At 37.8% G+C, this 15100-nt stretch overlaps 1 protein-coding gene across 3 annotated transcripts; it reads left to right on the forward strand.

The window, feature by feature from the left end:
- The first annotated feature begins 646 nt into the window (after positions 1 to 646).
- Positions 647 to 14893, forward strand: ERCC5 (ERCC excision repair 5, endonuclease). Of its 3 annotated transcripts, XM_034072878.1 has the most exons (16): positions 647 to 755; positions 1109 to 1222; positions 1853 to 2028; positions 2550 to 2665; positions 2759 to 2851; positions 3639 to 3699; positions 4701 to 4844; positions 5196 to 5403; positions 5699 to 6655; positions 7080 to 7309; positions 7686 to 7805; positions 9300 to 9513; positions 10907 to 11051; positions 11850 to 12050; positions 12865 to 12949; positions 14255 to 14893. In XM_034072878.1, exons 2-16 carry the CDS (start codon positions 1135 to 1137, stop codon positions 14783 to 14785), a joined length of 3369 nt encoding a protein of 1122 aa, XP_033928769.1. In that variant the 5' UTR covers positions 647 to 755; positions 1109 to 1134; the 3' UTR covers positions 14786 to 14893. The 3 variants fall into 3 exon arrangements, 2 of the variants coding, with proteins under 2 accessions (XP_033928769.1, XP_033928772.1); XR_004550549.1 differs by lacking the exons at positions 12865 to 12949; positions 14255 to 14893 and having other exon boundaries at positions 10907 to 11417; positions 11850 to 11975; XM_034072881.1 differs by lacking the exon at positions 647 to 755 and having other exon boundaries at positions 1115 to 2028; positions 2550 to 2678.
- Positions 14894 to 15100: the final 207 nt, after the last annotated feature.

Here is a 15100-nt window from a genome sequence, read left to right on the forward strand (position 1 = left end):
TTTTTAGAATACTGTAGTTGTGTTCTTTAGGGACCTTCAGGCTTACATGAGTTACACAAAACGTCTTAAGTTTTACTTGATAATCAGTTGCACTGAGGAACAGGGACTCCCCTCTGACAGTAGCTTGCTACTTTATATTGCTTTTGGATACACTTCAATAAAGTGCATAGGATATTCCATCCTGCTGGCATCGGCAGGATGCATGTCCCTGGGGACCGGCAGCTGGGAGCTTTCCTAGGGATTCCCGGTGGGGCGGGGGGGCAGTGGCGATGTGTAGAAGAGGGGAGAGCACAGGCGGGGTGAAAGCCACGTTAAGAGGCACGAAAATACTACATTTTTTGCTTGTGCGAGGTGGTGTGCGGCATTTCACCCTTCCCGCAGGCAGGCGCGGAGCCAGTCCGCCTCAGGCGCTGGAGCACCGCCTCTGTCTCCCTGCCTGGGCTTCCCCACGGGCGGCTGCAGCCGTGGGGTCCATCTGCAAGGGCGGCGGGAGTCGCTCACCCACGGCAGTTAGAGCCACAGAGAATGATGCTGGGAAGGGAAGGAGGCTGACACAGTACAGTACAGTCCCGTCCCTTCCCGTCAAGAAACAACTCCCCCTCAGAGCCGCAAGGCCGTCAGCCATAGCGCATGCTTCAGGGGGCGGGGCGAGTTGGTGCATGCGCAGGCCCCTGGCGGGTCTGCGAGGGGTTTTGAGGCTCGGGGCAGCCGCTGTCGCTTTTGGCTTTGGGTTTGGTGTTTGACGCCCACCGCAGGTGAGTGCAGCCGTGTTCCGATCGATACCTTTCCGTCCTCCCCAGCCCTCCCTCTATCCGGGCCCATCTCCCTCCCTTGGTGGCCGCCGCCCTGCGGAGGGCCTCAGTGTGTCCCCTGGGCAGTGGCGTCTGACGGCCGGTCCGCAGCATCCTTAACGCCGCGCTTGAGCGCTGTTCTAGAGGCTTTTCGCGTATCACAAGCTGAGGGAGTCGTCGGGAACCGGTTGGAGAGACTCCCGGACAGCCTTCCTCTCCCCAGCCTGCAGCCTTGCCTGTTGTGGTAGTAATGCGTTCGCGTGATAAGGTGTACGTGGAGCGTATAACCTTTGGATTGTTCCTTTCGTTCTTCCTAGAGTCTCAGAGTAGCTAAGAGGGGGCAATGGGAGTTCAAGGACTTTGGAAGCTGCTTGAATGCGCTGGGAGACCGATAAACCCTGAAGTGCTAGAAGGAAAAATTCTTGCCGTTGGTATCCTTTAAAAGTAAAGCTGATGACCCGGATTTGTGAAGGAGAGTGTTTTAACTATTGTTCTTATTTCTGCCTCATTGCCTTATTTATGTGCTTATTTCTATTTTTAAACATGACCATATTTTGATAAATAGATCTTATACCCTATAATATATGGAACATTAAGCTTTTCTTTCTTTCTTCTTTTTTTTAAAAAGAGTCTTTTACTAGGTTCCTTACACAAGTGTTGGGCTGTAGGATTTTGTGCTTTATCAGTTAATGTGCTGCTCTCGGTAGGACTGTAAGATGAAAAAATATAAACGTTTATTGTATCACCTTTCCCATCATATGTACTTGATTCAATACTGGAAAGATGTGGAGAGAAGTTACCCTTTGTTTATTTGTAAGAATAAGTGGGGAGGTATTACTTGCTGCGCAGTTATATCAGCTCGCATTTTTGTCCAGGGCAATAGGGGCAAGAATTTTTTCTTCTCTGAAGTTTGCAAGTATTTGGGTAGTCTTGGTTTCAATAAGTCAAGCCTGGAACAGTAGGCAAAGCCCAATTAGTCAAATACGTGCACTTTATAGAAACTATTAATATGGTATATGCATAAGGTAGCACATTTTTTTCTTCTTAACGATTCTTTCAAGATATCAGTATTTGGTTAAACCAAGCAATAAAGGGAGCCAGAGATCGCAGTGGTTATTCTGTACAAAATGCTCACCTCCTCACTCTGTTTCGTCGACTTTGCAAGCTACTGTTTTTCCGGATTCGACCTGTCTTTGTTTTTGATGGAGGGGCCCCACTTCTGAAGAGGCAAACCTTGGTAAGTGCCTCTTCTGAGTTAATGTAGTGCAAAATAGGGTGTATGTTTGTTAATACTAAGTAACCATTTTCAATTTCCTTGTTATTCTGCTTATGCACTGTGAGGATGGGGTCTTGAAGTGCACTGCTGTGCAGGTGTTCTTTGCAGTCTCACTCTTATGTACCTGTTGGAGCATGCAACACCTCCCTTTTCATATATTCAGGTTTGATTTGTGTAGAAACTGGGTTGTAGAGGTGTAGTTGATGGTATAAGCCATGATGTAGATGATGGTCTAGCTTCAAAATGAACTTGAACACTGTACTTACAAGCATTGGTACTCGAAAGCTAAAAACTGTTCCTGGGTCCCAGCAGAGGAAACCAGCATAGAGAGATCTGGAGGACCTGAAGACTATGTCCCTACTGATGTAGGATGAATTAGGGGTTACTCATAGCCTCAGCACACAGAATTATAGCAGTAATTTGCCAGATTTGTATCTTTAGCATCCATCAAAATCATGTTGGTGTTTATCATATTTTCACAGGCTCAGAGAAGACGAAGAAAGGAAATCGCCACCCATGATTCCAGGAAAACTGCAGAGAAACTATTGAAAACATTTCTGAAGAGACAAGTTATCAAAAATGCTCTTAAGGGCAAGAGGCAAGAATAAAAAGTATTCTACCCTTGTTTATAAGTTATCAGGGAAGTTTTTGTGTAGCTGTTAATCACTGGAGTTTCTTTTCTTTCTCTAAGCCATGAAGCATTTCCCAGTATTACAGAAGTTCGAAGAGAAGAAATTGATGATATGTATGCATTGCCACCTTTACAGGAAGAAGAGAAGAACAGGTAGGTAGAATTAAGAAATATTAGCTTAAATGGCAATAATAAACTCAGATAAAAATACAAACAGTGTTTTGATGCTGCTGAAAGACCTTTGACCCATGAGGCTCCATAATCTATAAGGTATATCTCTTTGTTTTATTTCTGTTTCTTTTGAAGAGTTTTGTTCATAGCTCTGGGTACAGGTCCTTCTAGTTATTTATGGGAAAATAAGAGAAACACCTTAGAGTCCAAGATTAAATTTTAAATTGGATTAGTGTTTAAGGATGAAAGTGCTGCCTCAGTCTCTGTGGCCATGTCTTTGTGACTAAATGGAACTGACTGTTCAAACTTGAGTAGCTGGTGTGTGGCAGCTTGGTTCCCTTCATTTAATAGTGCAGACACGTTCAGCAGAAGTAGGCTTTGTATGAACTTGTCAAATTTATGACATCTTCTTAAGTGGTATTAGGCGTGAATGTGGAAGTATCTGTTGGATTACTCTTTGCATATCTCATGTATACTTTAAGCTCTGACCAAATAAGAATCAGGTAATGACTTGAACAACAACAGTTGTCTCAATCTAGTTTTAACTGGCGTAAGTCTTGCTTTCTGTTCAGATCTTTTTGGCTTGTGTATGTACTTATACGTGTGCACATGAGTCTTTGTATATACATGTGTACATGTATTTGAATGCAAATTTTTGTACTTGGTGAAGTGATGACCAAGGTCCTTTTGCTTAAAATAGGAACTTTTATTTTCCTAGGTAAATATCTGTACATTATTTTTTATTCTTTTTTCTCATTGTGGTTTTTAGCTCAGAGGAGGAAGATGAAAAAGAATGGGAAATAAGAATGACCCAAAGAAAGATGTTGCATGTAAGTGCATCCTAATTGAACTATTACTGTGAATAATCCTGTCATTCATGTGCTATGCCTAAAAGACAAACAAAAAGGTTGGGGGGGGGGAAGAAAAAAGGAAGTGTTTGGGGAGGTATAGGTCCTAATATAACATTAGCTATCAAGCAAGGAAGTAAATTTTCAGTATTCTGTGAATTCCTACTAATAAGGAAGTACAAATGTATTTATGTATTTTTCTCCCCAGCAGAAATACAGCAAAATAGGAATTTTGTATGGTATCTTTCTTTTCTGACTACTTTTTCTGGACATGTGGAGAAGAGATTGTGTCTTGTAATGATATAAGTGAAATGTATGCATTTGTGCACACATAAGACAGCATATTTAACAAAATTCTTTTGCTTCTCCAAATAAGAGCTGATACTGAAGCACCGCAGTCCTTGAGTTTTCACAGATAAATTCTGTATTTCCCTCTGATGTGCTGATCTCATGAGAAAAGAAGAAATATGTAGTCTAAGAAGATGGCACAATAGATAACAAAATTATCTCTGTTTTCATCAAAGAAAACAAACAAGAAAATTGCCAACCAAAACTCTTGAAACTTGGAAATACTGTTTATCTTTGAAGTAATTCACATTCAGGAGAACCTCCTTGGAAGGGTAAAGATTAGATTACCTGAGGCTCTAGGACCTTCTTCTGCGATTTAGACTTAACTTTTTGTAAAAAGAATAATCCCAAGTTTCTCTTTATAGAGTGCATCAACAATTATGTATTTTATTTTATTAGGTAGTTATCTCCTTTGTTTTTTTTCTGTTTGTTTGTTTTTGGCTTTTTTGTTTTATTTTGTCGTTGTTATTTTTTCCTTAACTTTTCTTCACAGTAGCAACAAAGGTTTTGGGGGTGGGTGGCTGTTGTTTGAAATGATACTCTAAATATTTTAATAGTTTATATACAGTTTAATATACAGTTCTTGCTCTGCTGTTATATAAAATATGTGTTTATATTGTTTTCCATTTTTGTAGGAAGCATTATGTGAAAATCCGCAGTCTGTAGATATTGAATCAGAAGATTTCAAGAAGCTGCCTCCTGAAGTAAAATATGAGATCTTGACTGAGATGAAAGAATTTACAAAACGAAAAAGAACATTTTTTGAAGCAATGCCAGAGGTAATATTTAAAATGGGTTTTAATCCATCAGAATGGAGCTATTGCCATTAACACAGATGAAGATTACATAAGAGTATCCCATCTGGAAAGTTTTATCCCCAGGCCTGTTTAATAAGAGATGTTATATTGAGAGGAAAAAAACCCTAATGAGATAATGGCTCTTAACAGAGATTTCATGTTTGTCTATTCAGGGTCCTATCCTAAAGTATCTGGGAGTGCAGCAGTCAGTAAAAGGCAGATGTTACCTGCTTAAACCTGTTACCTCTCCAGAACATGGGAGATGAACTTTCTTAAAAGGTGCAGCTACATGGAATTTTATTTAAATTTCCTTGTTTATTTGTCTGTTTTAAGGAGTCCAATGCCTTTTCCCAGTACCAGCTTAGAGGTTTGCTTAAGAAAAGCAGCCTCAGTCGGTGCATAGAAAATGTACAGAAAGAACTGAGTCAACAGCAGACTGGTGAAATCCAAACACAATATGAAAATGAAGGTGGTTTTGTGAAAGAAGTGGAATATAGAAAGGTAGTCTCGGAGGATACTTCTCACTATATCCTAATAAAGGGTACGTTGGGTCTTAATTTTGTAAAACCTCTTGTTTGGTATCTGCAGTCTACAGCTCTGTTTAAGAAAAAAAGAAACAAAAAACAACAAACCCTGATTATTGTTTACAGGTGCATGTAGCCAACAGTTTGTATGAAATCAGTACATTACTGTTAGACATAATTAACTGTGATCTGTAAGTGTATAGAAAACTGGTCTATTAATCTTTATACAATGATGTTCATTCTATAAATTGTAATGTTAGTATAAAGCATTTTTTTACTAAGAAAATATTCAATAAAGCCCATTTCTTTTAGGCATTAAAGCAAATGAAGCTACAAGTCAAGACTTGGAAGCTATTGCAGGGCCCTCATCAAAAATGCCTGAACTTACTAAATTGAAAGAAATCACTGAATCTCCTGCTAATGCAAAGCTAGTTGAAACTGAGAAACTGCAGACAGAGAAAGATAACAATGTGGTGACAGCACCACCCTCTCCTCGGACTTTGCTTGCTATCCAGACAGCTATGCTAGAAAGCAGCTCAGAAGAAGAGCTGGGGGATGAAGATACAGGGCGACTGAACATGGACCTGTCTGTAGCAGAGGAAGGCAGTGTGTCTCCAAGAACCCTGCATGCAATTCAGCTAGCTCTGAGTGATGGTGATGATGATGATACAATAGAGGAAGTTGTTACTGTTAAAACTGATAGAGTGCTACCAGAAAGATCAGAAGTGAAGGATTTGCTGCTTAGTAGCTCAGATGACGAAGACCAGATTCCTGAAGTTAAGGAGAGAAGAATACCTACATCTGCAATTAATTTGTCAAACCAGGTGGTTATGCGAGATGCTGAATTTGAACAAAGGAGTCAGGAGTTGGACAAAAATCATATTACAACCAAGGGCACTATTATATCCAGACATGAAAATTATTCTTGTATTGACAATACTAGAAAAGGCAAAGAAGGAGCAGACAAAGAAGAAAATTGTTCCAAAATAGAATTAAATTGTTTGGGAGATGATAATATAAATTTGTGCCTGCAGAAGCCAAACTGTTTTCCTGTACAAACTAGTATAGAGGCTTTGATTCATGCTGAAACAGCAGGCCTTTCTGAAAATAAGGAAAACTTGAAAATTTCTCTAGATGTAGAGGAAGAAGTCTTGCAAACAGAAGAGAATGTGTCTGAGGTACAAAAGGATATTATACTTTTCCCAGAAGCAAAAAGTCCTGAGGAGGAAAAAGAAGAGATTTCACAGTCTGAAGACAGTGATTCTGATGGTATGTGCTTTTTAATTGTGTAAAAACATAAGAAAATGGACCTTACTGTGTTAGTAGTCAGTTGAAGTTAACCTTTTCTCCTAGTAAGAAATGCTTTAAAATACTTCTATTCTCATGTATGTAGGAGGTGGGAAGAAAATCTAAGCTGTTTTTTCCCCTTGGTATTGTGTTTTATCATTGAAACCTGAGTATACAGTACAGAGTCAGGAAAGGGTGTTCTTGTGTGCATTGAACTTAACTGGTGTAGGAATGATCAACCACTAGGTTTCTGTAATCTGACGATACTTATGTATGTTTACTGCATGTAGAGGAAAAAACGCTTATGCTTATGAATACTCTGTGGGTTTTTTTTGTTTGTTTGTTTGGGTTTTTTTTTTTTTTGGACAAGCAGTGTCAAGTTGAATTCTTTATTTTCTTTTAATAGGAAGTTTTATTGAAGTGGAAACTGAAATCGGTAATGAGGCTGAGTTTCCTGTTAAATGTGGTGAGGAACTAGGTGATGAAACAGCACTTCCAGCAGTGGAGACAGACAGACATGACACTGTCACACAGGACTTGCTGAAGGAGTCTGAAGTGCAGCTGGCAAACAATCAGAGTGTTGAAAGAGAAGATGATGATAAAGATGCAGAGGATAACTGGCAAGACATCAGTATGGTAGCTCCTTGTTACTTGTTTTGAGCTAGTAAGGAAGTTCTGTGTCAGGAGTTCTTAAGGAAGACTTAAGGACAGCTTCTTACTGTTTTGTTGCTTTCTCGTATATGTCTATAATTCTATGGGAATTTATTTTAATTTAAAGATGACAGTTAATCATAATTTCCCTGAATTCAGAGGGAAACTTTAAGGTTTTAGCAGTCTGAATAAACCTATCTCTGATTTTATAATTTACTGTGTTAGAGAGGCTACGTCAACTTTCAAGTATGAATTAATGGAGCACATGCTACTAGAATAGCTATAGTTGGAGACTTAGTGATTTACTTAATTAAACATACCTGAATTGCTGAAATAATGAAAGTCTTGTTTTGTTTTTCAGGAAGAACTAGAAGAATTAGAAAATGACCTTTCTGCTGAGCAGAATAAGCTTCAGGCTCAGAAACAGCAGCAGGAACGTGTTGCCGCCTCTGTAACAGGACAGATGTGCTTGGAAAGCCAGGTAGTATTTGTTGAATCATTTTGGTTTGATACAGTGTGATGTCAACTCCAGTCAAATGTCTTCTCAAAAGCTATTAGTAATTTTGCTTAATTATAGCTCACCTTTTTTCCTCTTAGGAGCTTGTTTTCTTCAGTCTGCTTGATTTAAAACATTACATGTATTGAGGTCATACTGAATTCTAACCTATAGCATTAAAGAATAATGATATTCTAGTATGGAATTGGTGTAATCTGGATGTTAGTTAAATTGTAATTTCCCCTGTGGATTAAAAGATAAAATCTTAAAGAAATCCGTGTGGTAACCCAGGTTTATGCCCTGGTAACCGATCTTAATGAATTTCACCAATAATACCTGCATAAGCCTGTAATCTCTGTTTTATTAGTTGCATTTAAAGGTTAATGCAGTCTAATGCAAGGACTACTTATGACATTGTGTTAGGGTTAATCCATAATACAGTAGACTAGTTATAGTATCTATAATGCAGTAAATTAATTATAAGAAATATAGAAAGGCTTTTATTTTAGTTTAAAATGCTTGAAATTTTTGTTCCTTTGTTAAATACTTGCTCATACTTGTTTCTTCAGATGATTTGTTTTTTTAAAAGCCAGTGCTTTTTTAATACTATATGCCCTATAATGGTAGATACACCATTATAGTTGTCTCTTGACTTTGTGCTTTTGCTCTTTATTTCAGTAAAAGTTTTAAGTCTTGAGATAGACTTTGTCAGGGCATAAAACCCAGCTGCAGTGAGGAGAAAAGAAAAAGTGTGTTTATGTGCAGATATATGTATACATATCAGATATTTCATTAATTTTATAGCTTAGGTTTTGCAGTGATTGTTATGTCCAACTTTGCAGCAGGAGAATAAATGGAATTTCTGGACATGACTTAATCCAGAATTCCGTCTCTAATCCAAGCCTGTAAAACTAGAGTGTGTGTGTGTGTGTGTGTGTGTGTGATAGCTAACTGAAATAAAATAATATATTCCATAAAACCAAATTGTCTAAAATGCATTAAATACATGTATATCAAAATGCCACGCAAAGGATGATTAGTCTGCCCTCTGTTTCCTGCTTGATATGAATGTTTCTCATAGGCTTTCATACTCTCTGAAGTGATGACTCTTTTTATTTTTTATTTAACCTGCATCTTTTTTTTTCATGGAGGCCACACAATTGTAACACATGGTCTTTTCTCTATGATATGCAAAGCACAATACTTCAGTATGCTTGTGCAAATAAGGTAGCATTCTCTCGGACTGTGTTGTAATAGTGTGAGCAAGTAGTGCTTGACTCATATGGAACTATCTGCCTAAGATGTGTGTGATTTTTCCCTTGACTTCACTGTGCTTGGTGCTTCTCAGCAGAAATTAAGATTTATTGTGAAATATTAAATACACCCCCAGTGTGAATCTAGCAGTTCTGAGTAAAGCAGAAGTATAACAGAAGTTCATTCTTCAGATAGAATATTAACTGTTTTCTCTCCATTCTACAGGAGCTTCTCCGTCTGTTTGGCATTCCGTATATTGAAGCGCCAATGGAGGCAGAGGCGCAATGTGCTGTATTGGACCTTACTGATCAGACCTCTGGGACAATTACGGATGATAGCGATGTTTGGTTATTTGGTGCACGACATGTTTATAAAAATTTCTTCAGCCAAAACCAATATGTGGAGTATTATCAGTATGTTGATTTTCAAAACCAGCTAGGTAAGCCTCAGGTTTTGATTTGTTAAATACAGTCTTTAATAAGACAGCACTGCCATCTATCTTTTTGAAACTGTAATTTCTACAGAATTTTGTGTGTCTATTACTACAATGCCTGTTCTTTGGAGAGTCTGTAAAGACATTAGGTTGGTTTTATTTCCATATGACCCCCTGTATATGCTCTGTAAAAGGTTTTTCATTTAGTTATGCTAATTCTTTCAGATTACTCTTATACTAGTCCAGTTAAATTGTTGCTACTTATGAACTACAAAACTTTACTGTCACATAGTGTGTTAAAGAAAATATGAGCCAATTTTAACTTCTTGTGCTTTGTTTAAGCAGAACTCTTAAAATCAGTTTTGATGTTCTCAAAGTTGAGAGAGGCTGTAGACTTTGAAATAATATTTTAATGCCTTCAGCATGTAAAATTCCACAACATTTTTATGTGGTGAAAAATGTCTTTGGTTTCTTCTCCCAGCAAACTGCTTAGGTGTGCTACCATATCTTACTTGAAAGACTGGCTGTGGAAGCATGTGTGATTTTTTTTCCTTTTTTTTTCTTTTGCTGTTATTAATGTAATAAACCAGAGCTTTTATTTTTTTTTTTTTTTGGGAAAAATAGTCACCATCAGTCTTCATGTAACAGTATTCTGTGGTCTTGTGCTTTTTACTCCTTTTCCATGCCTTGTACAATTCTTTCACCACAGTTAATGGATATCCTCGGTAGCATGCCAATAGTCTTGCTTTGTGTGCTTAGACACACATTCCTCCTTTTATCCACTGATTTTATTTATTTATTTATGTTGTTCTTTAATGTAAACTCCTGAAGCTAGTCACTGAAAATCAGCCTGATTGCCTCAGATCTTGCAGCATACCAAGTACAAGTGGTCAGCTGAGTTATTCCTCCTTTCTGGATATTCCACAGGCTCTTTTGGTCCACTTAATAACTGCACTAGCAAAGGCTTCCAGTTTGGGAATACTTTTAAGAAGTAGAGGCATTGATATTATGGACTAGAACTCAAATTGATTTTTTTTTTTTTCTGACACAGGTGTTACTGATTGCAGGTCAGGATTAAATGGGAACAGGAGAATAACTAGAGATACATATGTTAAAATAGTATCTCTTAGCTCTTATAGTTTCCGGATGCTCTACATTGTAACATTTAATTTTGGCAAAGATGTATTTGTCAAGTTAGCACAACTACCTGTGCTTGAGCTAGCATGCTCCAGAATACAATTTAGCAAATTCTGACATTGAATTAAATGTACTTTTACAGAGTTAATATCTTTGAGTTCCTTTTGGGTTTTGCCTTTCAGATAATATATTTTTTTAATTTGTAAGGGAATGTATTCTGGATCCACTTTTTTTTAATTGGTTTATGCACTTTCTTTTACAGGGTTGGATCGAAGCAAGCTAATTAATTTGGCATACTTGCTTGGAAGTGACTACACTGAGGGTATTGCGAATGTTGGCTTTGTAACAGCAATGGAGATTTTAAATGAATTTCCTGGGCATGGTTTGGAACCTCTCTTGAAATTTGCGTATGCTTCATCGTTTTTTGCTTTTTTGTTTTTCTGTAATATTAGTGAATATACTTTTCTGCTGCTTAAGCATACAACCATCATTAAGGAGACTAAGGTAACCGTAAAATATGTGACTCCCTTATGTCACTATTTGAAATGGCAGGTAAATAAGGTGACATACTGATACAGCTATTACAGTGAGACTAAAGAAGACAATAGAACAGCTGTAGAACTGTGCGACTGCCTCTGAATTCATTGCGGAGTTGGATCCATAGTGGAGTGAAGGTTTATTCTCCCTGTGTTTGTGAGAAGGTGCTGTAGCTTGCTCATAGAGAAAAGAGACTTGATGAGTAAGGAGTGGATGACCTGGAAAGAGACAGACAGGTAGGCTGTGGGGAAGAACAAGATATGTAGAGGGCCAAGCTAGTTGTATTGGCAGTGGTGAGAATGATTAGAAATATATTTGGTTTTTATTTTCTTTTTTTGCATACCAAAAACTTTAAAAATTATCATTGTATATAGAACATCCTCCCTGTGTGTGGCTAAATTTAGGGCCTTCTGTTTAGCAGTTTTTGGGGAATCCAGATGATGTTTGCTACTGTGGTTTGCAACAACTGCATTTACTGTGTATGTTTTGTCTTTTTTGCTTTCAGGTTATATGTCCTTTCGGCCATTTGGGAATTTTCTACTCACTTTGTGTAGTAACTGAAGCAGGGAGACTAGGGCTATTGAAATTAGCATGGTGGCTCTATACCTTAAACTATAAACGATAGGCTCTAAACTATACCTTATGGAATACTTTCCTCTGTTTTTCAGTGAGTGGTGGAATGAGGCTCAGAAGAATAAGAAATTGAGACCTAATCCACGTGACACCAAAGTCAAGAAGAAGTTGCGGGACCTGCAGCTTTCCTCAGGTTTCCCAAATCCAGCAGTGGCAGAAGCATACCTGAATCCTGTGGTGGATGAGACAAGGGGTTCATTCATCTGGGGGAAGCCTGATGTAGAACAAATCAGAGAATATCCTTTTACTGTATGGGAGGACTTGTAGTGAAGAGTGCTCAGACTAAAATTCATAAGGCTTGTGAGTCAGTAATGGTGTGTCCAGTTTTTAACGCCTCATTGGTGTGAGGGCCCTCAGCCCCATCTGCATGTGATATCCTACAGTGGTACCAGTTCTGGAACTGAAGGGCATGCAGCCATGCATGTGTGGCATGTGAGGTGGCTCTGCCCTCCTAAGAGAAGTAGGCTGTTTCACATTGCATGTAAAGAGAATCTCCTAGCTGTCAGGAGTGTGCTATTCTGCCATCTTTCGCAAATATGTTTCAAAGTGTATTCAGCAGAAATGGTGACTTAGGCTGCATTGCTTACTGCATTTCTTGCAACATATTTCTTGCATCCATTGCAGCTTGAGCTGCAGCAAATTGTTAAAAAGTACATGACAGTGCATGCAGAGCTAATGGTATTTTGAACAGTAAATGAAACTTTCAGTGCATGCAAATGTAAAAATAAGATTTGCTTTGTCGTATGGCAATGCTGTATAGCCAAAATGAGTTCTGTCCTCACTGAGACACACTCTTGTAAATGTTGATATTGGAGAACAAAAACCTGTGACTAATAGAGATGTAGCAGCATGATTAGGATACGTAATGTAATACTGGAAGCATCTGCATAAGTCAGCTGTAGTAACTTTAAGAGTATTTTCTCTGGTTTCATAGTACAAAAAGCTTTGAAATAGAAAAGCTTTCTTCTAGACATTTTTTTATTTGAGAAATCTTTATGTTTGCGGAATGCTAGTAATAGCCATTGTGTGAAGTTCCTTAACTTTTTGCACATTCTGTCAGAATCGCTTTGGCTGGACCAGGGTGAAGACAGATGAAATCCTTTTGCCTGTGATGAAACAGCTGAACTTGCAGCAGGTAAAATATAGAACTGTGTAGTTTAAGGGTAACTAGAAAAGTGTAAGAGCTGTTTTAAAATGAACAGCAAGGTCTTAATCTAAAATAAATTTCTCAGAAACTGGGGCTTGGCCATTTTTTTTTTAAATTCATATTATATTTAAAATTTATTAAACTTACTTCTCTGGATTTCATTTCCATGTGATTTTGGTGCCCTTTAAGGAACTCTACAGAATTTTCAATTGCTGTTTTCAAATTTTGTTACTTATCAAGCACTAATTCAACTCCACGTTGCTGTTTGTTCTGGATGTAGCTGAAATCACAAGTACTTCAAGCAGCTCTGGTACTTTTAAAAGACAATACGCTGTCTTTAGAAAGGGTTTATAAGAATACTTCTAAGATTTCGGTAGATGGAGACTGACCATTTTGTATCATCCACATTCTTTGAGGAGGAATGCAGACTGAACTGCTGAGCAACATTAATAATACTCTGATTTCCATATAAATGTTCTGTCAGCTTTAATAAAACTTAAAAGTGAACAGTGGTTTATGCTGCTGTACCGTGAAAGTCAGTTCTAAAACTGATTGCCAAAAGACAGATTCTTTTCTGCTTTTGTCATGAGCAAGATAGATCTTTAGTCTAAACCAGGCTTCTAGGTTTCCTCTGTTGCTCAAAGGAGTGAAAGGTACCCCATAGTTAATGCCATTTACTTTCAGGTTGACTGGAACATCCTTTGGAAACATTGGTTCTTTTATACAATTTTAGGGAGAATATAGAGTTATCCTAGTTTATATAGCAAGCCTAGCTGTGGTTGAGTCACACAGATCCTTTGTGTATGAGTACTAGTTCTGCTCTTAAATCTTTACACTGTAGCAACATATGTTACAATGAACTTGAGTCAAGCGCTTTTTGTTTCACTAGCATACAAAATGTAAAATGCACTTGTAACATTTGCTTAATATGCATTCTGTAGTTCTAACAGCTTGAAGCTAAGGATATGTTGGTAAGGACATACTTAAGAGCACTACAGAGATTCTCTGTATTAAGGTTGAAAATAGCAACATATGTCTAATCATCAAGCACAATGTTTATGAAATTTCACCAGAGTTTACTGTTTATTTAGTTTCTGTAAAGGTTCTTGATACAGAACTTATAATAAAGTATAGGTATGTCTGTAATATTGTGTCTTACTGTTCACGTCTATTTGTATTATATTAATCTTGTTAATCTTTTTCTTACTTTAATTTGGTATGCATTATAGTGTACTTAACTGAATTCCTATCACAAAAACCTCCAAAGGTGTTTCTCTGTTTTATTTTTGATAGACTCAGCTTCGAATTGATTCATTCTTCAGGCTCGAACAGCATGAAAAAATAGCTATTAAAAGTCAGAGACTGCGCAGAGCTGTGACTTGCCTGAAGAGGAAGGAAAAAGAAGCAGCTGATGATATTCAGGAGATTGAGCTTAAAGCACATGAAGAAAGGAAAGGGGAAGATATTGCAGGCTGTACAGATCATCAAGCAACTGAAGTCCAAAATGGAAAGAGAAGAAAACATTCAGATTCCAGAAAAGAACATGTCTATGGAGGTGGTTTTATAGGGAATTTGCATCTTTCTGAAACTTCTAGTGACTCCTCAGTAGAGGAATCAGAAAGCAGAGATTTGGGCAGGAGGAAAAGGAGGAAAAAGGTCTCTGCAATGGAGTCAGCAGGCTCTAAAGAGAAAAAGAAGTGTAGTAGTTCAAGTGGCGAGGATGAAGAATTGGGAAAAATAATCTTGGTGACTGCCAAACCTGTGTTTGAGGGCAAAAAAAAGAAATCACAGAGTAAGAGAAGAGTGAAAAAGAAAACATCTTAAAGAAAAATCTTGAAAAAGAGAGGCTGTGTGTGGGTTTTGTGACTTCAGCTTTGTAAATATTGTGATGAATTTTTGATAAAATAATAAATTATCTCTATTTGTCATGTATTTGTCCATTTCTAATCTGATGTGCAGTGATTATTTATGTTCTGAAGTAAATGTCAAGTTTCTAGATTTGGAGTTATGTGACCATGTCCAAAGACACAATCTATTTGCAAAAGTGACATTAAGAGGTATCCCCTGGTTGTAGAACTCATGTCAGATTAGTTCGTGAGAGAAACAATATGTGTTAGGCTCAGACTTTCCCACCTACCC

The sequence above is a fragment of the Melopsittacus undulatus genome, chromosome 2, assembly GCF_012275295.1.
Source record: "Melopsittacus undulatus isolate bMelUnd1 chromosome 2, bMelUnd1.mat.Z, whole genome shotgun sequence".
Lineage (NCBI taxonomy): Eukaryota > Metazoa > Chordata > Aves > Psittaciformes > Psittaculidae > Melopsittacus > Melopsittacus undulatus.

Excerpts from the sequence above, each read along its gene's own strand:
- ERCC5 (XM_034072878.1), top strand. The coding sequence starts at position 1,135 with ATGGGAGTTCAAGGACTTTGGAAGCTGCTTGAATGCGCTGGGAGACCG. Across the intron at positions 7,806-9,299 it reads AGATGTGCTTGGAAAGCCAG|GAGCTTCTCCGTCTGTTTGG; the intron begins GTAGTATTTGTT and ends TCCATTCTACAG. Across the intron at positions 12,051-12,864 it reads GATGTAGAACAAATCAGAGA|ATTCTGTCAGAATCGCTTTG; the intron begins ATATCCTTTTAC and ends AACTTTTTGCAC.